Here is a 27,437-nt window from a genome sequence, read left to right as displayed (position 1 = left end):
TTTTTTGACACATAATTTATTAATCACTTTAATTATACATTGACAAAATGTGAGGGGCATTAAAAAGCTATTGCAAAGGCAAACAAAATATATTCTGAAATAATCCATAGAATAAGATGTACAAAAATAAAAGTACAAACTTGGCCTCTCAACACAGTGTAAAAGTGTTACTCATTTGGACTACTTGCCCACGTCCTTGGTGTTGGAAACTGGGAGCTGTGCCCAATCTCCAGCCTGCTTTATGAAGGTGGAACATTATAGAAAAGCATCAGACCTACCCAATGGCTGTGGCTCCTGTTCCTTTAAGAGTACAACAGAATGTGGGGTATACAGAGGCAAACATTTTACACAGACCTTTCTCCTACTAACGTAGGGACAGATGTTTACTCTTGACAGAAGAACTGGAGACTGATCTTGACCAACTTAAAGGATAAGGGTGCGTGCCTGAGATCAGAAAGGAGGACGAATAGATACCTGCTCCACAAGCTGAGATTCTATCTGAAATACTGTTCATGATGCTGGAGGGGGAGAAAAACTGTGCTTAAGAGAGAAGATAGCATCTTGGTTTAACACTTCATCCAAAAAACAATATTTCAAAACTCGTGAACAAACAGTTCTCTATATTCCTGCTCCCACATGTTTGCCAATGATTCTCACTGGAAAGAAAACCATCCATCAACAGTAGGAGTTGGCAAGAGCCTATGTGTATTTCCAACCTGGGTCAAATAATCTCCAGCAGTCTGCCTGATTTTGAGAATTTCAATTGTAAAATCTATTGATTTCTTAGCAATAAACTGGAATGCCAGCCTAAATTGTGCATTTAGTTCCCTGGACCGGTATTTTACTCACAACCAGGAGAAATCCAAGGCCCGAAGGGGGTCATACGAATGTACTCAAGAGTGTACCATACATCAAACATGATCTCCAGCCTGCATGCACGACCTGCACAGTTCCTAACAACTCATGCTGTGTGTTCAGGAATATCACAATCTCTGTTCCCTTAATTCCAATCACTTCTTCAAATAACAGGAGTCTATGGAAACCTGGCCACAGAATTTAAGGCACACTATTTTTAAACACGAAGTTCATTATGAGCAGATTAACCCCCTGGGTTCCCATCATTGCTGGCAAGCCTGGGGTTCTTCTGCTACTGTTGCTGATCTGAATGCATTTTGTATTAAAATGATTGAAGATAAAGTTCTGACCACAACTGCCTTGTATTCACTGTACACATACAAGTAACTAAATAAAAATGCAATTCTTTACATTCCTTTCCCTTGTGTTCACACAGCAAGCTTGGTCATGTATTTTCAGAACACACTGATGTATTCAAACAGGCTGGTATCATGTCTCGGATCAGGATGAGACGCCACGTTGTTCCAACTCTCCAGGGACAGATGCTCCAGTCACCAATTGTCCCTGGCAGCCACCAACCCCCACCCCAACCCACCCCACTGTACAGCAAGTTAAATGTTGCCAACTCAGTAGTCACAGAGTGAAGAATAGTACGAGAACTACGACCAGGATGACGAGAAGGACAATGATCACACACCACTGGCGACGTGCTGCCAAACAAAGAGGTGGTTTTGGTTAGTACCAGACCATACACACCAAATGAGTCAACAATTCAAGTGTTACTTGTAGGTTTGAAGCAATAAAACAACGGCAATTTATGTAGTACCGCTCACTACTCATACCCCTCCATTATCTCTTAACCCAAAATGTTGACAGTCCATTTCCTTCCACAGACGCTGCCTGACCCACTGAGTTCCTCCAGCAGTTTGTAGTTTTTGTTCCAGGTTCCAGCATTTGCAGTCTCGTTCGTGTCCCTCACACCTCTGTTCCACTTCCAGGATCTTGTTCATTCCCGAAGGTAATTTTCCCCCCCACATACAGTATATCAAAATTATCTTTATTCATATTAAAAATACTTACAGAAATAACCTGTGCAATGCCTTCCATTCTTACATTCATGGTCAATGTATTGTGTAATGTTCTACTGCATTCCTTAAAACTAATAAGACCGTTGCCATTCATGGGGTGGTACACTACTACAATAATCAAGGGCTTTCCTCACCCAACCTGGCCCAATCCTCACCTCCCCAGTAGTGGCAGAACCCTATACTATGGTCCTCCCCCATTGAACCCTTGCAGTGGCTGCACCAAGCTTCAGTGCATCCTGAACACGTACTCCTGCAGCCTGGAATTCCTCCAAGTACATTCCTGAATGTGATTGCTCTACCACTGGTGCCCATCTCTGCAGCTCCTGAGCTAGTAAATTCTGGAGTTCTATCCTGAAACCTCCAATTCTTCCCCCTTCTACAAAAAAAACATTTAAAACTCAAAAGTGATTTCTTGTCAATTCTTATCTTATTTATAAGCGATCTGTAATGAACAGGATTTGATAAGCGATCTTGAGGTAAAGGAGCCATTAGGAGGTAGTGACCATAATATGATAAGTTTTTATCTGCAATTTGAGAAGGATAAGGGCAGATCGGAGGTGTCAGTGTTGCAGTTGAACAAAGGAGACTATGGAGCCATGAGGGAGGAGCTGGCCAAAGTTGACTGGACGGATATCCTAGCAGAAAAGACAGTGGAACAGCAATGGCAGGTATTCTTGGGAATAATGCACAAGGTGCAAAATCAGTTCATCCCCCGGAGAAGGAAGGATTCAAAGGGGGGAAAGGGGCCACAGTGGTTGACAAAGGAAGTCAGAGATTGCATAGCATTAAAAAAAAGGAAGTATGACAGAGCTAAGGTAAGTGGGAGGACAGATGATTGGGAAATTTTTAAGGAACAACAGAACTTAACTAAAAAGGCAATACGGGGAGAAAAAATGAGGTACAAACGCAAGCTAGCCAGGAATATAAAGGAGGATAGCAAAAGCTTTTTTTTTTTTAGGTATGTGAAGAGAAAGAAGATAGTTAAGAACAATGTTGGGCCCTTGAACAATGAATTGGGTGAAATTGTTATGGGAAACAGAGAAATGGCAGAAGAATTTATTAAGTACTTTAGATCTGTCTTCACTAGGGAAGACACAAGCAATCTCCCAGATGTATGGATGGGCCAAGGACATAGGGTAACAGAGGAAATGAAACAGATTGACATTAGGAAGGAAATGGTGATGAGTAGACTGATGGGACTGAAGGCTGACAAATCCCCAGGTCCAGATGGTCTGCATCCTAGGGTACTAATGGAGGTAGCTCTGGAAAATGCGGATGCATTGGTAATCATTTTCCAATGTTCCTTAGATTCAGGATCAGTTCCTGAGGATTGGAGAATGGCTAATGTTATCTCACTTTTTAAGAAAGGAGGGAGGGAGAAAACAGAGAACTATCGTCCTGTCAGCCTAACATCAGTAGTGGGGAAGATGCTAGAGTCCATTATTAAAGATGAAATAGTGGCATATCTAGATAGCAGTGATAGGATTGGGCCGAGCCAGCATGGATTTACCAAGGGCAAATCATGCTTGACTAATCTATTGGAGTTTTTCGAGGATGTAACCAGGAAGTTAGACAAGGGAGATGCAGTGGATGTAGTGTATCTAGATTTTCAGAAGGCATTTGATAAGGTCCCACATAGGAGATTGGTGGGTAAAATCAGAGCTCGTGGCATTGGGGGGAAGATATTGACATGGACAGAAAACTGGTTGGCAGATAGAAAGCAAAGGGTAACGGTGACTGGGTGTTTCTCAGAATGGCAGGTGATGTCTAGTGGGGTGCCACAGGGCTCGGTATTGGGACCTCAGCTGTTTACGATTTACATCAACAATTTAGATGAAGGCATTGAGATTAACATCAGCAAGTTTGCTGATGATACTAAGCTGGGTGGCAGTGTGACATGTGATGAGGATGTTCGGAGAATTCAGGGTGACTTGGATAGGCTGGGTGAGTGGGCAAATACTTGGCAGATGACGTTTAATGTGAATAAGTGTGAGGTTATCCACTTTGGGAGTAAGAACAGGAAGGCAGATTATTATCTGAACGGTGTAGAGTTAGGTAAGGGAGAAATACAAAGAGATCTACGAGTCTTTGTTCATCAGTCACTGAAGGTGAATGAGCAAGTGCAGCAGGCAGTGAAGAAGGCTAATGGAATGTTGGCCTTTATTACAAAGGGAATTGAGTACAAGAGCAAGGAAATCCTTTTGCATTTGTACAGGGCCCTGGTGAGACCACACCTGGAGTACTGTGTACAGTTTTGGTCTCCAGGGTTAAGGAAGGATATCCTGGCTGTAGAGGAAGTGCAGCGTAGATTCACAAGGTTAATTCCTGGGATGTCCGGACTGTCTTACGCAGAGAGGTTAGAGAGACTGGGCTTGTACACGCTGGAATTAAGGAGATTGAGAGGGGATCTGATTGCAACATATAAGATTATTAAGGGATTGGACAAGATGGAGGCCAGAAATATGTTCCAGATGCTGGGAGGGTCCAGTACCAGAGGGCATGGTTTGAGAATAAGGGGTAGGTCATTTAGGACAGAGTTAAGGAAAAACAACTTCTCCCAGAGAGTTGTGGGGGTCTGGAATGCACTGCCTCAGAAGGCAGTGGAGGCCAATTCTCTGGATGCTTTCAAGAAGGAGCTAGATAGGTATCTTATGGATAGGGGAATCAAGGGATATGGGGACAAGGCAGGAACCGGGTATTGATAGTAGATGATCAGCCATGATCTCAGAATGGCGGTGCAGGCTCGAAGGGCTGAATGGTCTACTTCTGCCCCTATTGTCTATTGAGAATGCTCCTTTGAAGAGTGTTGCTATGGAGCACCTCCCAACGTCCTTCAAAGGAGCATGTAAACGTGCAAATTAGAAGCAGGAAGAGTCTGCTCCATGATTCAAAGTGGATCTTGGCTGATCTGAGAAAGAAAAAGAGATACAGCAGGGTTACAGGCACGTACCACCCAGTGACACCCATGTGACCGTTTACCTACTAACCCGTAGTCTTTGGAATGTGGGAGGAAACCCACACAATAACAGGAAGAAAGTACAAACTCCTTACAGACAGCAGCGGAATTGAACCCAGGTCACTAGTACTGTAATAGTGTTACGCAACCGTGCCACCCAATCTCTGCCATGTCAAAATCAGAATCATGTTGTTATAACCCAAACTTCACGTTCCCATACACCTGTGATAACCTCTCACCCTCTTTCTTACCAAGATGCTATCCTGCTCTCTCTCTAAAACTATTCAAAGACTCTGCATCCACTATTCCTTGAGGAACAGAGTCCTCAAAATGTACAATCCCCAGAAAAAAATTGTGACTCATCTCCATCTTATATGAGCAATCCCTTGGTTTCGATCCTCCCACAAGAATCACTCTCAGGGTGTGATGTTTCAAATTGCCTCTCACCCTTCTAAATTGATCTGTGCAAGCCCAGGCTGTCCAATACTTTCCTCCTAAGTCATACCCATTCCAGTTAACAGTCTGACAAAACTTGTTAACCTACACCAGGTATCAATCTCTGCTTCCAATCCTTAACTAAGGCAAGTACTGTACACCATTCTCCAGATTGGCTCTGACCAATGGACAGCAAATTCTACATCAATAGAAATTGTTATTGATGTTATTTTAACCACAGAGGGTTATATCAAGGCAAATTTAACTCTGAGCCACACAGATGTTCTGTGATGTCACCAAGAGAAATGCTGGAATATGAAGCAAGAAACTGGAACTCAGCAGACTGAGCATATTGTCAGAATGGTAACGCACTGAGGAGTGTGGTAGAACAGAGGATTCTGGGAATACAGGTCCATAATTCCTTTTGACACTTTGGCCTTCATAATTCAAGATATTGAGTACAGAAGTTGGGATGCTATGTTGAAGTTGTTGGTGAGGTCTACTTTGGAGTATTGTGTACAGTTCTGGTCACCTTTCCACAGGAAAGATATCAATAGGATTGAGGTGCAGAGAAACTTAACAAGGATGTTGCCGGAACTTGAGGAACTGAATTATAGGGAAATGCTGAATAGGATAGGACTTAATTCCCTGGAGTGTAGGAGGAGGGGAGATTTGAGAGAGATTTACAAAATAATGAGAGGGAAAGATAGGGAAAATGCAAGCAGGCTTTTTTCCACTGAGGTTGGATAAGTCTAAAACTAGAGGCCATAGGTTAAGGGTGAAAGGGGAAAATTTAAAGGGAACATGAGTGGGAACTTCTTCACTCAGAGGGTGGTGAGAGTTTGGAACGAGCTGCCTGGAAGACATGAATGCCGATTCAATTTCAGCAGTTAAGAGAAACTTGGATATGTTCATGGATTGGAGGAACATGGAGTGCTATGCTTCAGGAGCAAGTCAATGGGATTCGGCAGAATAATATTTCGGCATGGACTAGAAGGGCCAAAGGGCCTGCTCCTGTGCTGTAGTGTTCTATGAATCTATTTCAACCCAAATCCTCAATAATTCCTTTGCCACCTCCAACAAATGCTGCCTGACCCGCAGAGTCCTTCCAGTAGATGGTTGCCTGATGCTGTGCTTTAAGGAACATCTTACTGAACGGAGACGGAGAGGTTTAGAGAAGGGATGCCATGATGTAGGACCTTGGAACTGAAACAACGGCCACAGACAGCGGAGCCACAATAACTGAGGCCGGAATTAAATATTCAAAGTGTATCCGATGAGAAAATAGGATGGTGAAACATCAGACATTGAGCTTGTATCAGAACAGGAATGATGGGCCAAATGTACTCTTCCAGTTCAGCAAGGAGATGGGAGCACAGTGTGCGGTGAGTGTGTGGGGGGGAGCTTACCACTAGTCATGTGGGAGACCTTGGCCAATTTCTTCAACGTGCTATCCAAACGTGAGTGAGTGCTGTCCATCTCATGAGAGAATTCGTCTAACATCCTGCAAAGGGGAAAAAAGGCGCAGGTTAGATGTTTTCCAGAGAACAGCACACCTCCAAATCATGTTGCCTGCTTATACAACGGCTTCAAACGTGATCTGCACCCAATCCTGCCCAGAATAACTGCAACTGCGGTTAATCAGAGCACGAGATGTTCCCTGAGCTAACTGTTCATCTGGGGGTTGCAGGGAATGAAGGAAAAATTCTCAGGTTTACTGCTTTACAGGAGGAGATTTGACCCATAAGCCCATTCTGTTTTGTAACAGCATCAGGTAATTATACTCCCTGGCACTTCCACGTGGCCCTGTTTTATTTACCTTCTCAAAGCATTATTCCCATGTCTTTTTGTAGTTACTATTTAACCTACTGAATCTACAGTACCAGCTCACAACTGTTACAAAGCAAACATTCAGTGAGCCGATCTCCAAACAAATTCCCCGCCTCCACCCCGTGTGGTCATTGACAGATTGTAGGATTGGCCCAACTTCATCGGCAGGCAATGTCAGACGAGACTAACTCAGTCACAGCTTCCCCCCCCCCCACCCACCCACCTAACACACGCATACACATAGTTCTTTCAATTCCTCCTCCCCCAGCGGGGCACGGAGCCAAAATGAGTCATTTGCCAGGTTTCAAAGGGTCCATCTGCAAGAGACGCAAGCCCTGACAGTTACCTTTTCCACCATTCAGAGCTCTAAATGTTAACCACAGTTTTTCCTGGAAGGAATCTCTGCTACTTTCAAGATTGTGCAATATACTCCTGCTCACAACATGTTCTCTGCATTAAGGAAACCAAAGGCAGGTGGGTTGACTCTTTGCTTCAGTGTGGAAGACATCCCAAATCTCTGCTACCTGTTAAACCCCCACTCTGTCCCTCTGCCAAACACTCATACACTTTTCCAGGCCACCGATCAACCTAATTTCCTGGAGATCTTCCCACCATAAAACATTGTCCGTTTGTTATGTGGGCGATCATGGACTTTCCAAGACCATGATTGTTCTTGACAGATTTTTCTAGAGAAGTGGTTTGCCATTTCCTTCTTCTCAGCAGTATCTTTACAAGATGGGTGACCCCAGCCATTATCAATACTCTTCAGAGATAGTCTGCCTTGTGTCACTGGATAACCAGAACTTGTGATATACACCAACTGCTCATACAACCATCCACCACCTGCTCCCGTGACTTCACGCGACCCTGATCGGGGTGGAGGTGGGGGAGAGACTAAGCAGATGCTACAAGGATGACTTGCAGGCTAGCGAAGGGAAGGAGCACCTCACACTTCCTTTGCTAGGGACATTTCTCCACTCTGGCCAAATGGCTTAATTCTGCTGCTATGTCTTGAGTGGCAATCATATCTGCTCCACCATTCCATCATGGCTAATTTATTATCCCTGAACCCTCTTCTCCTGCCTTTTCCCTGTAACCTTTGATACGCTGACTAATCAAGGACTTGTCAACCTCTGTTTTAAATATGTCCAATGACCATAAGACTATAAAACATAGGTGTAGAATTAAGCTACATGGCCCATTGAGTCTGCTCTGCCATTCCAACATGGTTGATGGTTGATTTATTATCCCTTTCAAAATAAAGGTACATTGAACCTGCAAGTTAACCTTTAGGGAACCTTGCACAAGGACTCTCAAATCCCTTTGCATCTCTGACTTTTGAATTTCCTCCCCATTTAGATAATCGTCTGAGCCTTTATTCCTTCCACCAAAGTGCACGACCATACACTTCCTTACACTATATTCCACCTGCCATGTCTTTGCCCATTCTCCCAATCTAAGTCCTTCAGCAGACTTACCTGCTTCCATAACACTGCCTGTCCTTCCACGCATCTTTGTAATCTCTGAAAACTTGACCACAAAGCCATCGATTCCATCATCCAAATCGTTGATATACTGTATAATGTGAAAAGAAGTGGTACCAACACCAACCTCTGCAGAACACTACTAGTCACTGAGAGCCAACCAAAATAGTACCCTTTTATTCTGATTTTTTGCCTCCTGCCAATCATCCAGTCTTCTGTCCATCTTTCCCGTGATACCATGGGTTTTTATCTTATTAAGCAGCATCATGTGCGGCATCTTGTCAAAGGCCTTCTGAAAATCGAGGTAAACATCCGCTGACTCGACTTTGTTTATCCTGCCTGTTATTTCCTAAATGTGTCAGGCAAGATTTCCCAAACCATGCTGACCTCGGCCTACTTTATCATGGATCTCCAAGTACTCTGAAACTACATCTTTAATAATAGACTCCAACATGTCTCCAACCACTAAAGTCAGGCTAACTGGTCTACAATTTCCTTTCTTCTGCTTCCCTCCCTTTTTAAAGAGTGGAGTGGGAGTGACATTTGCAACTTTCCAGTCCTCAGGAACCAATCCAGTATCTAGTGATTCTGGAAAGATCATTATTAATGCCTCCACAATCTCTTCAGCCGTCTCTTTCAGAACCATGGTGTGTAGTCCATCTGGTCCAGGTGATCTATCTACCTTCAGATTTTTAAGCTTCCCAAGCACCTTCTCCTCAGTAATAGCAACTACTCTTGCCCCCTGACACTCTCACATCTCTGGCACACTGCTGGTGTCTTCCACAGTGAAGACTGATGCAAAATACTCATTTCAGTTTGTCGGCCATTTCTTTGTCCTCCATTACTACCTCTCCAGCATCATTTTCCAGTGTTCCAATATCCACTCTCGCCTCTCTTTTACTTTTTATATATCTGAAAAATCTTCTGGTATCGTCTTTGATATTTTTGATTGGTTTACATTGATTCTTCAACTTGTCTCTAGTTGTGGTTTTTTTAGTTGCCTTCTGTTGGTCTTTTTTAATTTTCCAATCCTCCAAGTTCCCACTAATTGTCACTATATTATATGCCTTTTCTTATTTTTATGCTTTGACTTTCTTTGTCAGCCACAGTTGCCTCTTCCTCCCTTAAGAATACTTATTCATTTTTGGGATGTATCTATCCTACACCTTCTGATGTGCACCCCAAACTCTAGCTATTGCTTTTCTACTGTCATCCCTGCTAGTGTTCCCTTCCAATCAACTTTGGCGCCTCCTCTCTCATGCCTCTGCAATTCCCCTTATCCCACTGTAATACTGAAACATCTAACTTTATCTTCTCCCTCTCAAACTACAGGGTGAATTCTATCATATTATGATCACTTCCTCCTAAGGGTCCCCTTGCCTTAAGATCTCTAATCAATTCTGGTTCATTGCATAACACCAAATCTAGAATTGCCTTTCTCCTCATGCACTCAACCATAAGCTTTTCTAGGCATTCTCCAAATTCTCTCCTGGGAAACATGATTTTCCCAATCTACCTGCATATTGAAATCCCCATGACTATCGTTACTTTGTCCTTATTACACGCCTTTTCTATTTCCCATTGAAAGTTATATCTCATATCCTAGCTACTGTTCAGGAGCCTGTGTACAACTTCCATCAGGGTCTTCTTACCCTCACAGTCCCTTAACTCACACACAGATTTTACATCTTCTGATCCTGTCATGTCTGTCTAAGGACTTTATTTCATCTTTAACTAATAGAGCCACCCCACCCCCTCCGCCTATCCTTTCAATACCCAGTGATTTACCCTCCACAGATTCACCATCCTCTGGATATCAAAAAAATTCTCTTCATCTCAGTTCTAAAGAAACATCCTATTCTGAGGCTGTGCCCTCTGGTCCTAAATGCCCCCACTATAGGAAAAACCCTCTCGATATGCACTCTATCAAAGCCTTTCAATATTCAATAGGATTCAATGAAACTCACCCAGCCCCCACTCCTGCATTCTGCTAAACTCCAGTGAATACAAGACCTGAGCCCCCAAACACACCTCATATGCTAACCCTTTCAATCTCAGGATCTCTGGACCCTCTCCATTGGCAGCAGAAAGGGCAAAAGACTGCTCAGAATACTCCCAGTGTGATCTGACCAATGCCTTATGAATCCTCAGCATCACATCCTTGCTCTTATATTCTTATAAATCTGTGGTTTCTATTAGATTTATTTATATTGTCACCTCCAGCCTCCTAGTCCCCTCAACCACAGAAACCTATCCACTTTTTCTCTCCCCCAACCACAATCCAGAGGCAGGACTCTGCTAGTGCACTCCCTGTTCAGCTAGTTCATTCCCCAAAGAACCTGGCTCTATTCCTTCTCTAGTCCAGTCCCTTCCCACCTACATTCAGAACACCCATGATGAGAATTTCCATTTCTAGGCCATAGACATCCATTCCTCTCCATTAGTAGAATGTTTATTTATTTATTGAGCTATTATAATTTATTGAGAATTCTCTGATGACTCAGCAACAGTTGGGTGTATAAAGGGAGGACAGGAAGATGAATACAGGGCCCTGGTGGAGGACTTTGTCAAATGGTGAAAGCTGAATCATCTGTATCTCAACATCAGTAAGACAAGGGAGATGGTGATGGACTTTAGGAAGACTAAGCCTGCACTGCTCCCTGTTACTATTGGTGGTGAGACGTGGATGCGGTGAGGACCTACAAGTACCTGGGGTGCACCTGGATGACAGACTTGAGTGGAGCACCAACACAGAGGCTGTGTACAAGAAGGTTCCAGAGTCACCTCTACTTCCTGAGGAGACTGAGCTCCTTTGGAGAATGTAGACCTCTCCTTCACATATTCTATCAGTCTGTCGTCACCTGTACAATTTTCCATGCTGAGGTGTGCTGGGGCAATGGCATCAACATGGGTGAAGCCAACAGGTTCAATAAACTGATCAGAAGGGCTGGCTCTGTTAAAGGAGTCAAACTGGACATACTGGAGGCTGCGGTAGGACAAAGGACCCTACGGAAAATTCTGGCAATTCTGTACAATGTTTCTCACCCTCTGTAGGCCACCTTGGCTGAAAAGAGAAGCACTTTTAGTAAAAGACTAAGACAAATGCGCTGCTTCAAAGAGATCATTCTTACCCATGACCATTAGGCTCCATAATGAGTCAACCTATAGCCGGGGAAGTGATGACCCCCTCCTGTCAGATTGTTTGAGGTAACTTATTTTTTATTCTTCCTTCTCTTCTAATACTTGTGTATCTGTGCAATTGTAACGCCACTGTGACACCGTAATTTCCTCTGGGATCAGTGAAGCACCTATCTACAGTGCAGAGAAGGCCTTATCGGCCCCTTCAGTGACACCGCCCAGCAATCCCCCAACTTATTCCAAACCTAATCATGGGATGATTTACAGTGACCAAATAACCTACCGACTCGTGTGTCCTTGGACTATGGGAGGAAACCGGAGCACCCGGAGAAAACACGTGCAGTCATAGGGAAAACGTATAAACTCCTTACAGGCAGTGGCAGGATTTGAACTCCAGTTGCCTGTCCTGTAAAGTGTTGTGCTAACCACTACCATGTCGTCAGTTGTATAGAGTAATTTCTCTAGTCGGACTTCAGTAGCGTTTATCTACTTACACTGCCTGTTCATCCAGCTCGTCTCCTATCTGGTTGGACATGTTCTTGAGGACCCCAATGCTTCCGGACACCAGCTCGAGCTGTTGGTCTTGCTGATCTGTTATCAGCTGCACAGATATCAACAGTCAAGTTACCTCACAACTCCCCTCTCAGTGCCTTCCAACAGAACATCGATATTACTGCCCATCTCTAAGCACCAACATCTCTGGTCTTTGGAATAGTTACCCAGATACCAACGTTAAAGGAGAACCACCACAGAAGGTGGCCATTGGGCCCATCAAGTCTGTGTACACCCACTGAGCATTTCATTCCCGTAACATTCTCCCCACTTTCCTGTTCCCCCCTCCTCCTCTTTCATGTTCTAGCACCCAGCTGCACATTTCAAGTGGCCAATTTCCATGCCTTTGGAGATGTGAGGGAACAGGAGTTCCCAGAGAAAACCAACAGAGTCAGAGGGAGAACGTGCAATCTCCACGCAGACAGTACCGGAGGACGGGACTGAACCCAGGTCACCAACACCGTTCAACTCAGTGCACCACAGTTCCACATCTCAAGAAAGGAAATTGGCAAAGCTCAGCTGGCCTGGCCTGTACGTAACTACAGAACACAGCATTGGGACTCAGAACTGAATTCAGCTGAAGGAAGCCGAGGATGGCCAATCATTTACGGCTTTGCCAGTGTCATCCACCTCTCACAAGCAAATAGTAAATAATCATTCTCACAATGCAGGCTTTGTGGACAATGCCAGCACTTAATACCTTTCCTACTTGGCCTTGAGAAGGTGGGAGTGAGCCGCCTTCTGAAACTACCACAGTCTGTGTGGCAACGATGCTTCCATGGTGCTAGGGAGGAGTTCCCACTGAAGAGGAATGCCAACGTCTTTCTCAGTCAGGACAGTGCACAGTTTGGAGGAAAATCTGTGGGTGGTTGGAGAACCCTAGCTTCTGATGCCTGTGTATGCCTTGCTGGTAGAGGTCACAGGTCAAACTAACCTGGGTGACAAGGGTCCACATAGTAGCAAAAGTGCATCAGTGAGGGGAGTGAAGGATCACATATTGTGAGTGATGAACAAGCTAAAGGAGTCAGTTCACCATCGAGTATATAGAGTATTTACTGTGAAACACTGCATATCAACTGATCCATTGAAAGGACACCTTGGAGCCCAGTCACTCCAACTGAAACCAGGCCTGTTGGGACTGTAGGTAGACAGGATTCTCAGTTGCACTTCCCAAACCCTGGGAAATCAACCAGCCAGTTTGTTGTCTCCCTCTCACCCCTCCCTCCCCGCACCCCCCCCACCATCTCATCTCTCTCATTACAATAGTCTACACCTGTTGGCCAAGCCTTTGCTTTGATGTTGGTGCTAAATTTGATTGCTGTTCCTCTGAAACACCTCAGGGCATTGTTAAAGATGCCAAATAGAGATTCTCTACACGCTCTTTCACACCTCTGTCTTTCCCCTTCACTCTACTGACATACAAACAACTTGGATGTGTACGTACCCTCTGCTGTGCCTGCTGCTCCTCGATGTAGTGGGAGTTTGCGACCTCCAGCTCCTGGTCCAGACGCTGGTATTGATCTGTGGGTTTCCTCAGAGGGTCCATACCTCCAAAGAGATTCTACAACAACATCCAACAGTACATGAGCCTTTGCTCCCCTCCCCTCACTGTGCTCCCTTGCAGATGGTTGGCAGGTGTTAAACACAATGATCATCACAACAGCAACATCACAGACTTCGAAAGATCAGACAGCCCCACGATGGGGACAAGAGATTTCCTTCATGGCCTCTCAACTCAAAGTAACATACAGATCACTGTATGAAGTGCTTTCTGCTGTGGTCCATTGGGCCCATCGACACCGCCCCAGCTCTTTAAAAAAATTCTCAAATCAGTCTCACTCCAATGCTCTTTCCCCACAATCCCGCAAACTTCCCAAGGATATGAAATAAAGGCAATATTAGCATTCATTTTGAGGAAGACTAGAATATAAACACAAGGACGTAATGCTAAGACTTTATAAGGCAGTGATCAGACCATATCTGGAGTGCAGTTCTGGGGCCCCGAAAAGATGTGCTGGCATTGGAGGGGTTCCAGAGGAAGTTCACGAAAATTACCTTGGGAATGAAAGGGTTAATGTCTGTGGAGCACATGATGGCTCTGGGCCAGTACTTGCTGGAGTTTTAAAAAAATGAGGGGGATCTCATTGAAGCCTATCAATTATTGAAGGGCACAGATAACCAGAGGGTTGTGAGTCTGTGGAATTCATTGTCCCAGACGGCTGTGGAGGCCAAATCATTGGGTATGTATAAAGCAGAGGTTAATAGATTCTGGACTAGTATGGGCATCAAAGTTTATGGGAAGAAAGAGGGATGATAGGGATAATAAATCAGCCACGATGGAATGATGGAGCAGACTCAATGGGCTGAATAACCTAGTTCTTCTATGTCTTAAGGTCTCATCGGTTTATATCCTGTCAGCAGGTCAGAGCCCAAGGAAATTGGGTGAGAGGATAAAAGGAGCAGATTCTGACAAGGCCAATCTTTTTGAGGCCTAACCTCAACTGCAAATGAAAGGGTAGACTCGAGCGGAGCGGCCACTGTCCGAGTGTGCCAGTGACAGAGTGTGAAGACTTTCGCCGAGCAGGCTTCGGCGTGAACAGGCAAAGACACCGTTAAGAAGAGGCAAGCCTTTTTCTTTTTTGCAAGAATGTAGTCAGGATGCAACACTCCTCCTGTCAGATGTGGGAATTCGGGACACACAACGGTTTCCCTGATGACTACATCTGCAGGAAGGGCCTGACTGGCCGGGTCAAGGAGTTGGAGCTGGAGCTGGATGTACTCAGGGTCATTTGGGAGGCTGAAGATATAGACGAGTCTGTTGAAGAGAGGTGGTCGCACCCAGAGTACCGGCTTCGGACAGCAGATGGGTGGCCACCAGGAGAGGCAAGGGAGGCAGTCAGTATACGGTTCTCCTGTGGCCAATCCTCTCAGCAACGTTTACCTCTTTGGATACTGCTGGGGGCAGCGACCCATCAGAGCACTGCAGAGACCACTGGGCTTGCGGCCAGCTTTCAGCCTCAACAGGGAAGGGTAAAGTTAGGCAGTGCGGTAGTCACAGGGGACTCTACAGTTAGGGGGGCAGAAAGGAGAATCTATAGCTGCAGAACAGACACCATGTCGCCTCCCAGGTGCTAGAGTCCATGCAGGATATTCTCCAGGGGGAGGGGCAACAGCCCAAGGCTGTAGTGCATACTGGCACCAATGACATAGGCAAAAAAGGGTAAAGTGTCCTACACAGTGTGTATATAGCGTTCGAAAAGAGGCTGAAGAGAAAGACCTCCGAGGTAATAATCTCCGAATTATTCCCAGTGCCATGGGCTAGTGCAGGTAGGAATGGGTTATAGCATGGATGAATGAGTGGTACAGATGGTACAGGGGACACAGTTTCAAGTTTTTGGATCATTGGAACCTTTTCTGGGGAAGGGCTGACCTGTACGCGCGACAGATTGCACCTGAACTGGACGGGAACCAATTTCCTGGCCAGGTTTGCAGATGCTACTTGGGAGAGTTTGCTGATGCTACTTGGGAGAGTTTGCTGATGCTACTTGGGAGAGTTTGCTGATGCTACTTGGGAGAGTTTGCAGATGCTACTTGGGAGAGTTTGCTGATGCTACTTGGGAGAGTTTGCTGATGCTACTTGGGAGAGTTTGCTGATGCTACTTGGGAGAGTTTGCAGATGCTACTTGGGAGAGTTTGCTGATGCTACTTGGGAGAGTTTGCTGATGCTACTTGGGAGAGTTTGCTGATGCTACTTGGGAGAGTTTGCTGATGCTACTTGGGAGAGTTTGCTGATGCTACTTGGGAGAGTTTGCAGATGCTACTTGGGAGAGTTTGCTGATGCTACTTGGGAGAGTTTGCAGGGGGCAGGGAACTGGAGCCTCAGGTCGGTTAAGGGAAGAATCAGACCCAGGCGTGATGGGTCGGATAGTCTGAAGTGTGTATATTTTACGCTTGGAGTATTCTGGGTAAAGGTGATGAACTTAGAGCAGTACGTGGAACTACAATGTTGCAGCCATTTCTGAAGCTTAGTTGAGACAGGAGCAGGAATGGGTGATTAGTGTATCAGGGTTTTGAAGCTTTAGAAAAGACAGAGGAAAAGGTAAAACGGGGTGGAGTTGCACTAGTAATCAGGAACAATATCATAGCTGAACTGAGGAGATGTCATGGAGGGGTCAGTAACTGTCCATTTGTGTGGAACTCAGGAATAGGAAAGGATTTTACTACAGACAGTGTCATAGCGACCAGGACACTGAGGAACAGATATGTAATCAGATTAAGGAACTGTGTAAAATATTAGGGTTGTTGTCATAGGCGGATTTCAACTTCCCTAAAATAAACTGGGACTTGCTTAGTGCAAGGGGTTTAGATGGGGCAGAATTTGTTAAGTGTATCCAGGAAGGTTTCTTAAATCAATATGCGGACGGTTGAATGAGAGGTGCTGTACTGCACCTGGTGTTGTTTAATAAGCCTGGCCAGGTGACTGACCTTCCAGTGGGTAGTTAGGTAAGCTTATCTTTCAAGATTGCTATAGATAAGATGGTGGGAGAGTTTTAAATTGGAGTAGGGTAAGTTGCAACAGCATTAGGGAGGAACTAAGAACTGTTAATTGGGAACACCTTTTCTCAGGCAAGTTCACATTAGAGATGTGGAGGGTTGTTTAAAGATCAATTGTTCAGTGTACAGGAAAGGTACGTTCCTGTTAGAAGGAAGGACGGGGATGGAAGGATAAGAGAAACTTGGATGTCCAGAGAGGTGATGAATTTAGTCAAGAAGAAAAAGGAAAAGTATGTAAAGCTTCGGAAGTCGGGATCAAATGAAGCACATAAGGAGTTGTAGAGAAGCCAGAAAGGAACTAAAGAAGGGAATTAGGACAGCCAGGAGAGGCTATGAAAAGTCCTTGACAAATAGGATTAAGGTGAATTACGAGGCACTCTATCCATACATTAAGAGTAAAAGGATAACTAAAGAGAAGGTGGGACCTCTCAAGGATAAAGGGGCAGAGAATGTGAGTGAGGTACTTTGCTTCAGTATTTACCAAAGTAAAGGATATATGACCAGCAGATCAGCTCTGAGTATATAAATACTTTGGGGTGTTTAGAGGTCAAGGAGGAGGAAGTGTTGGGCCTCCTAAGGAGTACTAAGATGGATAAGTCCCCAGGGCCTGATGGGATATACCCCAGGTTATTGAAAGAGGCAAGATTGCTGAGCCTGGACCAATATCCTAATGTCCTCTCCAGCCACAGGCAAGGTTCCATAGGACCGGTGACTGGCTAACGTTGTACCTCTAAGAAGGGAACAAGGGAACTGCGGGCCAGAGAGTCTCACGTCATTTGTCAGGAAATTGCTGGAGAAAATTCTTTGGGACAGGATATATGAGCATTTGGAACCCCATGGCCTAATTAGGGAGAGCAGCATGGCTTTGTGCATGGCACGTTGTGCCTTACCAACATGATTGAGTTTTTTGACAAGGTAATGAGAGATTGAGGAGGACAGGGCAGTGGATGTTGTCTACATGGATTTTAGTAAGGCATTTGACAAAGTCCCTCATGGGAGGCTAATTCAGAAGATTAAGACGCACGGGGTCCACGGTGAATTGGCTGGCTGGATTCAGAACTGGCTTGCGCATAGAAGATAGAGGGTAGTATTTGAAAGATTTATTCAAGCTGGATGTCAGTAATTAGTAGAATTCTGCAGGGATCAGTGCTGGGACCTCTGCTGTTTGTGATGTATATAAATGACCTGGATGAAAATGTAGTTGGGTGGATTAGTAAATATGCGGATGATACCAAGATTGGTGGAGTGGTGGACAGTGTAGAAGACCGGCAAAGAATACGGCTCGATATAGATCAGTTGCAGATATGGGCAGAGAAATGGCAGATGGAGTGTAACCCAGATAAGTGTGAGGTGTTGTACCTTGGTAGGGCAAATGCAAGGGGACAGTACACTGTTAAGGGGAAGACTCTTATCAGTGCTGCTGAGCAGAGAGATCTTGGGAACTAAGTTCATAGCTCCTTGAAAGTGGCTACACAGGTCAAGAAGGTGGTTCAGAAGGCTTATAGAATGCTTGCAAAGCACACAAAATGCTGGAGAACTCAGCAGGTCAGGCAACATCTATGGAAAAAAAAATAAACAGTCGGCATTTTGGGCCGAGACCTTCCATCAGGACTCTGGAGTGTGAAACTAATTCAAGAGGTTTCTGTTTTTAATAAATTTAGTCCTTCATTTCCTTCAAATTATTTGTTGCTTTGAATCATCGAATTTGAAAACCAATCCATCAGGAAATCAAGTTCAGTGCAGGGACAATTCTGACTAATGAGCTCCATAAAGATGAGACAATATCATCATAGCGTAGGCTCACAGAGAAACACAGGCCAGGGGACCGAGAAACTCCCTTCCACTACAGCATCCGAGAAGCCGATTCATTCACGCTAGAGGACACACGGACGTCTCTTCCAAGATCAGCTCCCCTGATATCCCAGTACCAACCTTCTCTGGAGTGAGACTCGAGTCCACCACCTTCTGCCTCAGAAGCAAGAGTGACCACGCAGCAACAGGAAATGGGACTCAGGACAGTGAATAAATGGACTCACCTGTCGGTCACTGGTCTCGGCCAATGCGGTAGCAGATGGACTGGCAATATGATCTTTCATTTGCTGGTGAGAAAGAGGGACAGGTTACCATTGGAGACACCGGGGATTCACGAATCCAAGTTGTTGTATTACTGAATTCCCAGAATCAAATTCCACAACACTGGAAAAGCAACCGAAAGAAGGAACTCAGCGGGTCAGGCAGCGTCTGTGGAGGGAAATGGACAACTTGGCTCTCAGTGTTTGTTTGTGTGTAGTTTTTCATTGATTCTATTGTCACTCTCTGTTCCACTGTGAATGCCTGCGAGATGAATCTCAGGGTGGTATAAGGTGAGATATTTGTACTTTGATAATAAATTTACTTTAAAATTTGAGTTCCTGCAGCAGCTTATTGTTTGCTCCAGATTCCAGTATCTGTATTCTCTGGTGCCCCCGACCACACTCAATCCCAAATAACTCTATGAAGAGTCAGAGCAAAACACACAAAATGCTGGAGGAACCCCGTAGTCCTCTTGAGGGGCCTCCGCCCGAAACATCACCTGTCCATTCTCCTCCACAGATGCTCCCTGACCTGCTGAGTTCCTCCAGCATCTTGGGTGTGCTGCTCCAGATTTTCCAGCCTCCGTTGTCCCCTTTTGTGTCACAGTGGAGGCTGGGGAGAGGGTGAGGTTGCAAAGGTCTCTCCCAATGGACGAGAGTGAGGTTCAGAACAGCCAGTGACACTCAGACACAGGGATCACAGCCCTATAAGGACAAGGCTACAGAGGTTACACTTACCCAAGTTAGAGCTGCAAACCACTGCATCACTGATCATTGGAAGTAAATAGGATCATTGGCATAACCAAGTGGTTTTTGCAGCTACGGGGATAAAGCAGAAAGGTGGGACTAACTAGGGAGCTCTGTACAGAAACAGGCACAAGTGCATGGACTGAACATCCATTTTCCTGTGTGAGGTCATTCACTGACTCTCTCTGAGAAGGGCCTGCTGGGAGGGTTTAATCCTGGTGGGAGTCGAGGAACAAAGCCCCATGCCGTTCCTCTTAGTGAACAAATTCTAGCCGGCAGCTTATTCCAACCAAGTACCCTCACCCAAAACAACCAAGGTGAAGCCTTTAGACCTCAACTCCTGCCAAGGGCAATCTGAATTTTGCCTCCACCTCCCCTCCCTTGGCTCCTAACCTCCTCTACAAGCAGAATCTCTCGGGTTTGGCAGTTCCAGCTGAGCCCATTCCGTCTTCCCACAGCAATCCTGATAAGATTCTAGGGGTTACATTGCGCCTTATAGAACAGAGTCTTAGAACAACACAGCACAGGAACAGAGCCCTTCAGCCCATCTAGTCTGTGCCAAGCTATTAATCCGCATTGTCCCATCAACCTGCACAGGTACCACAGCCCTCCATACCCCTCCAATCCACGTACCCATCCAAACTTCCCTTAAATATTGAAATCAAACCCACAATGCACCCCTTCCGCTGGCAGCTCATTCTGCACTCTCATCACCCTCCAAGTGAAAAACTTCCCCCCTTAAACATTTCATCTTTCACCCTTAACCCATGACCTCTAGTTCTAGTCCAACCCAACATCAGTGGGAAAATGCAAGCTTGCTTTTACCCTCTCTATAGCCCTATATTCACCAGAACTCGGTCTTAAATGGCAACTCCTTTATCCTTTCCCTTGGCCTTGATTCTCCCACTAGTCACTAGTCAGCTCCCTCTGCCAATGATCATGTTTTAGTTTAGTGGCATGATTAGTAGAGTCGCTACTTCACAGCTACCTAACATACTACCGGTAGTTTTACAGAACCAAGATGTTATCCTGTCAGTCAGAAATTGCTGCCCAGTGATTTTACTCAGTTTTACTGTCTCGATGTTGTGCGTGTAGAATTTGTAAATTCTCCCCATAACAATATGCTTCCCATGGTGCTCCAATTTGCTCCCACATCCCAAGGACACGCGAGTTGATAAGTTAATAGGCCAGTGTAAACTGCCCCTTCTGTGCAGCTAAGTGACACAGTCTAGGGGCAGTTTGGTCAGACCATCAGCAGGATGGTTTAGAGGCTAGCGTGAGACTCAATGGACCAAGTGGCCTCCTTCTGTGCTATACAACAATAGCACTGGTTCTATGAAATGACAGGGGACACAGCACCAACCTGCTTAACTATTTCTTCAAAAGACAAGTCGTTATTGTGGTATACACTACCTTCACGGTCTGTCTTGTTTGAACAACAAATGCCTTCCGCTCCAACAGTTCCCCCGTCTCAATCTTGAACTTCCGAGGGTTCGATTCCACAATGCGTCACAACAGTTAAGGAAGAATAAAATTGCGATAAAAAGAAAGAGAGGAAAAGTAGACAGAGCGAGCCATAGAGAGAAAGAACAGAAGTAAAGACAAAAAGATAGAGAGACCAGTATCCCACAGAATCTTGGGTTAATCAGCGAGAGATTGTGATGAGGGTGACTCCATCCTAATAAAACGCTGTTAGCTCTAATTAAGAAAAGAAAACTTTCCGAACTAAGCAAAGATCTATAGTTTCCTTCCCTGCTCTTGTTCCTGTGGGGACAGAACAGCCAGTGCTCATCTACGTCCTCAATAATTGTGACAAGAGTTTCTGCCCCCATCACCTTACCACCCTTCAGATGAAATATTTCTTCCCAACATAAGAATACATCCTATTTATATCCCCCCCAGGACATTCTGCTCTTTCTAAGTGGAGCAGACAACAGGAAATAAAGAGAAACTCGAGCATTTAAGGCTACTTTTAAACAAGGTGGTGGCCAGCTGAGTAATACTGCGGCAGAACGCTGGAACAATGTAGGGCATTGCCTCTCCCTCAGTGCTGGCTGGAGCAGGATTCTGACGGAGAGGTTTGCTGATGATACCAAAACTGAACTACAGGAGATATCAGTGATCCAGCACAAACCCTCACTGATCAGCAAGGTATCTGGATGAGTAATTAGAGTCTTAGAGCCAGACAGTACAGATGCAGGCTCTTTGGCCCAACGAGTCCATGCCAACTACGATGCCACCCCCCAGTTAGTCCCACGTTCCTGCACTCGTCCCATATCACACTAAACACTGCCCCTATCCCATATCCCACTCAACCCCACCCTGTATATACCCATTCATCCATATCCCACTGAACTCTGTCCTATACCCCACTAGACCCTGCCCCATCCCATATCCCACTAGACCCTGCCCCTGCCCCCTATCCCACTAGGGCCCACTCCATCCTGTATCCCACTAAAGCCGTTACTTCATGTACTCATCTGCGTTTCTCTGAAATGATACTATTGAAATGGCATGGAAGGATTTAAATAGTAACTGGTGAACAGAATCCCTTTCCTCATTTTTCATCAAAAGTTGTAAAATACTGAAGAGCCATCAACCATTGGGCTACGGACAGAGAACTGGGCACTAGCCTCCCCAGCATCGACGACACCTCCAAAAGGTGATGCCTCAAATAGGCAGCATCCATCATTAAGGACCCCCATTGCCCATTTATATACAGGAAGTCTGAGGAGTCACTAGCAAAGGATATCAATCGTCTCCTCCAGATCCTCCAGGTCCCACTCAATGCTGCGGAGACTGTTACGAAGCTCGTTGGTGGTCCAGTCGTACTCTTCTTTGCTGACACTGTACGTGTCCTGGAGCAGCTCACACCATCGATGGTACAGACTGCTCGCTGAGGTCACCGCCTTCTGCACCTCCCTGGGGAGGCAGAGAGTGGCAGTTCAGCGAATGCACGGCCAAATACCGGGGTGAATTCAATACTGGGGGTGGGGGGGGGTTCGTCAGCATTAAACGCAGAGGTGACAGAACCCAGAACTACGTGGGAGGGTGCTCCCTGATGAAAAGGGTGGGGGGAGCTGACTGAGACAAGGACAGGAAAGAGCTAACCCAGCCCCACTCTCCCCGAGGAGGAGGAGGAGAGGGAGTGTTGGAGGCAGGGAGACCTAGTCAGTCAGACTGCCAGGGGTAAAAGGGGAGGGGAAGTGGTATCCAGGGGACTGACCTGGAGAAAAACCCCGGCTCCAGAGAGGAAAGGGTTAACCACTTCCTCACTCCACCTTCAAGGGAAGAGGAGGAGGGAGATGCGGGTGCTGGAATGCAGGAAGTGGGGTACAGAGTGGAGTTGATAATAGTCCAGAGGAAAGTCTGGGATTTCGGTGGAGAGGGAGGGAAGCTCTGGGAGAAAGTAAATTCTACAGTGACGTAGACAAGGGATTGGTGGGAGAAGTGGTGTTGTACTGAGTTTTGGTGGGGAGTGTGAATTGTGCAGGACAAGGGTGGTTGGTGTCACATGCCATTAGTGTAGGCCCAGCCCCAGGGAACCCCAATCAGAATGGCTCCCCTGGCCTGATTGGAAACAGGGAGTCACAGTCTGACCTACAATGCCACAGGTGATGAGACAACCAGGCTGCCAGCGGAGCGAGAGAATTCTCCCCACCCTCACATCACCATCTCTTATTGAGGCACCACAGAAAGCATTCTGTCTGGAATCGCGGCCTGGTATGGCAAGTGACCGCAAGAAACTGCAGAGAGTTGTGGACACAGCTCAGCACATCGTGGAAACAACCCCCCACCCCACCCCATGGGCTCTGTCTACACTTCTTGCTGCCTCAGTAAATCAGCCAACATAATCACACACAGAAAATGCTGGAGGAACTCAGCAGGCCAGGCAGCATCCATGGAAATTAATAAACTCGATGTTTTGGACTGAGACCCTTCATCAGGGCTGACAAGGGAGGGTAAGACAACAGAAAGGTGGGGGGGGGGATTGAAGGAGGCTAGCTAGAAGGTGATAAGTGAAGGCAAATGGCTAGAGAAGAAGGAATCTGATAGGAGAGGAGAGTGACAACTACAGAAAAGGGAAGAGAAGTGACCCTGGGGCAGTGGTAGGCAGATGAGAAGAGGTAAAGGCTAGAGTGGAGAAAGGAAAAAGAGGGGAGGGAATTATTATTTTTTTTTTACGGGAAGGAGAAGTCGAGATTCATTCCATCAGGTTGGTGGCCACCAGACAGAATACAAGTTGCTGCGTTGCTTCCCCACCCTGAGGGTGGCCTCATCTTGGCACAAGAAGCAAACGAGTACTGACTTGTCGGAACGGGAATGGGAATGGGAATTAGAAGGTTACGCCAGAATCTCGTGTTTCAAATAATCGAAGACCCCACACTGCCCGGGCATCCTCTCATCTCCCCTTGCTGAAGAAGAAGCCCGAGAGCACGTTCAGCCAGCTTCTATCCCACGGTTAGCAGACTCCTGTGCAGCCCTCTAGGCCTCACTCTCTACCTCGCTGCACTTCACTCTTACTGTAGCTTTTACACTTTGCCCTGCATTGCTGTTGTTCCACTAGCTCAATGCACCGTGTAATGACCTGACAAGCTTTTCACCGTCTCCCCGTACAGGTGGCAATAACAGACCAATAGCAATACCTCTGATCTGGGACGGGACGGGACGGACTGAACCAACACAACAGGTTTCTTGTCGGCCTCGGGGAGTACCTTTACACTGAACAGAGCAGCTATCTAGTAAACAGTGACAAATGCACACGTGGCGCTTTGAATCAGGGGGAAATACGGGTCAGGACAGATCAGGGAGAAGACCCCAGCCCTCCTCTGGAACTGAGCCACGGGCTCTTCCTCATCTGTCTGGGAGCCGGTGGAGCATCAGCTTACTCTGCCTTTGGGAAGTCAGCACCTGCAGCACAGCAATTCTTCCCCGTCCCTGGCTCAGAATCATTACATAACAGGGCATAGAAACAGGCCATTCAGCCCGACTCATCTGTGCCAACCAAGCTGGTCCCGTTTGCCTGGATTTGGCCCAGAACCCTACAAACTTTTCCAACCCATGTACCTGTCCAAATGTCTTTAAAATGTTGCCATTGTTCCTGTCTCAACCACTTCAGCTGACAACTGACCACCCTCTGCATTAACTCACCTCTCATAGAACCATCCAACATTACATCACAGAAACAGGCCCTTCGGCCCTTCTTGGCTGTGCCGAACCATTCTTCTGCCTAGTCCCACTGACGTGCCCCTGGCCTATATCGCTCCATACACCTCTCATCCATGTACCTGTCCAAGTTTTTCTTAAATGTTAAAAGTGAGCCCGCATTTACCACTTCGTCTGGCAGCTCATTCCACACTCCCACCACTCTCTGTGTGAAGAAGCCCCCCCCAATGTTCCCTTTAAACTTTTCCCCCTTCACCCTTAACCCATGTCCTCTGGTTTTTTTCTCCCCTAGCCTCAGTGGAAAAAGCCTGCTTGCATTCACTCTATCTATACCCATCATAATTTTATACACCTCTATCAAATCTCCCCTCATTCTCCTACGCTCCAGGGAATAAAGTCCTAACCTATTCAACCTTTCTCTGTAACTCAGTTTCTCAAGACCCGGCAACATCCTTGTAAACCTTCTCTGTACTCTTTCAACCTTATTAATATCCTTCTTGCAACTTGGTGACCAAAACTGCACACAATACTCCAAATTCGACCTCACCAATGTCTTATGCAACCTCACCATAACATTCCAACTCTGATACTCAATACTTTGATTTATAAAGGCCAATGCGCCAAAAGCTCTCTTTACGACCCTGTCCACCAGTGACGCCATTTTTAGGGAATTATGTAACTGTATTCCCAGATCCTTCTGTTCAACTGCACTCCTCAGTGTCCTACCATTTACCTTGAATGTTCTACCTCTCAGGTCCCTTTTAAATCTTTCCCCTAGTTTTTGATTCAGTGAAAAGGCTGTGTGTATTCACCCTGTCCATGCCCCTGAGGACTTCAGACACTTGGAGAAGATTGCCCCTCAAATCTCCCACACTCCAATGAAAAAAGAAAGACCCACTCTCTCTCTCTAACTCAGACGCTAGAGTCCTGACAAAATTCTCTTAAATCCTCTCTTCAATCTTTCCAACTTAATGATGCCTTTCCTGTAACAGAAACGGTGCACAATATTCCATGTGGCCTCACCAACGTCTTGTACAACTGTTACATCCCCCACCCGGCCTTCTCTTGGGTCTTTTATGGGAGGGCGGCGGAATTGATGGGAACATGGATGAGGATTAGTGAAAATACTGGATGGTTAGTGCGGAATTGACGGGCCAAACGGTCTGCTTCTGTGTTGTGTTACTCTGTGACTGGCATGGCAGCGCTCCCTCCTGCAACACCAGATCCGACCTGGGGGCTTCTGCGCCCGATTCCGGATCGGGACTCGGACCCTCAACAACTCCGGCTGCTCCTCTAAGACGCTGCCCCAGGGAGAGGAGCATCCAATGCGGCGGGGATGCAAGTTGCTCGCAACAGAATGAAATCTGGTCAGTGCGTGAACCCAAAGCACCGCCTCAAACAAATAAATCAGCCTCGCACGCTTAAACTCGCTCCTAATTTGGTGTCGGCGGAATTCACTCCATTTCTGCACACCACCACCCCCCCACCCCCGTTCCCCTCACTACGGAGCCCATCCCGTACGAAATCTGGTGAGAAACCTGGGGGTGGCCGTAACTCCAGCTGGGTGGAGGGAAGGTTGGGTGTTGGAGAACTTATAAAGCCTTTTAAACTCAGAGGACCGAGAAATAGGCACGTTAGTTAGCCAAAGGAGGGGGTGCAATCACTGGCTGGTAGCGACTCCCTTCCCAGTGAGCGGGGAGAGTGCAATGGTTGATAACTCACCCCTTCACTACAAAGAAAGGGTCCTCCAGTGACATCTTTAACCGCTCGGCAGTGCACGGATCCCGGCACCAGCTCCGCTTAATGTCATCCGGGCTCGGCGCCCTGGTCACGTGACGAGGGTCCGGGCTTCAGCAACAACATCAGCTCAGCTCCGCTCCGCTCCGCTCCGTCTGCCGAGCGAGTGGCTCCAGCTCCTGGCGATGGGAGGTAGAACTCCGGGCGGCCGGGGCATCCGTGGAGCTGCGCACTCAGTCACTCACTCCTCCGCCCTCTGCCTCGGTGACGGGTTCAGAGTCACCGTCAGTATCTGCCTTCACCCAAGGGTGACTCCGAAGATGTATGGGAGGTAGTCCAATTTTCCAGGGTCTTGTTCAGAGACAGACCCCATGAGCTGCACCCTCCAACAACCCACCTATTTATTCACTGTTTGAATTGAATTGACTTTATTTCTTACATCCTTCACATGCATGAGTAAAAATCTTTATGTAACGTCTCCATCTAAGCGTGCAGTCGTAGTAATTTATAATAAACAGAACAGTCAATATACTATAGAGTACACTCAGATCAGTGTGAATTAATCAGTCTGATGGCCTGGTGGAGGAACCTGTTCCGGATCCTGTTGTCCTGGCTTTTATGCTGCGGTACCGTTTCCCAGGAGGTAGCTGCTGGAATAGACTGTGGTTGGGATGACTCGGGTCCCCAATAACCTTACGGGCCCTTTTTACACACCTGTCCTTGTAACTAGGAAGTTCACAACTACAGATGCGCTGGGCTGTCCGCACCACTCTCTGCAGGGTCCTGCGATTGAGGGAAGTACAGTTCCCACACCAGGCAGTGA

The 27,437-nt window shown here is 46.3% G+C and overlaps 1 protein-coding gene across 1 annotated transcript; it reads right to left on the bottom strand.

Annotated features, from left to right (window-relative positions):
* LOC140740246 (syntaxin-6-like) lies at nt 1-26,728 on the bottom strand. The gene is made up of 8 exons (XM_073069348.1): nt 26,600-26,728; nt 22,464-22,633; nt 21,125-21,219; nt 18,929-18,991; nt 13,783-13,899; nt 12,281-12,387; nt 6,744-6,838; nt 1-1,565 (listed from the first exon to the last, which is right to left on the bottom strand). The coding sequence occupies exons 1-8, from the start codon at nt 26,632-26,634 to the stop codon at nt 1,489-1,491; spliced, it is 759 nt and encodes a 252-aa protein (XP_072925449.1). The 5' UTR covers nt 26,635-26,728; the 3' UTR covers nt 1-1,488.
* Between the last annotated feature and the right edge of the window lie 709 nt (nt 26,729-27,437).

The sequence above is a fragment of the Hemitrygon akajei genome, chromosome 16 (genome assembly GCF_048418815.1).
Source record: "Hemitrygon akajei chromosome 16, sHemAka1.3, whole genome shotgun sequence".
NCBI lineage: Eukaryota > Metazoa > Chordata > Chondrichthyes > Myliobatiformes > Dasyatidae > Hemitrygon > Hemitrygon akajei.
The sequence above is the reverse complement of the archived record's forward strand: the minus strand, read 5'-3'. Positions and strand labels throughout refer to the sequence as shown.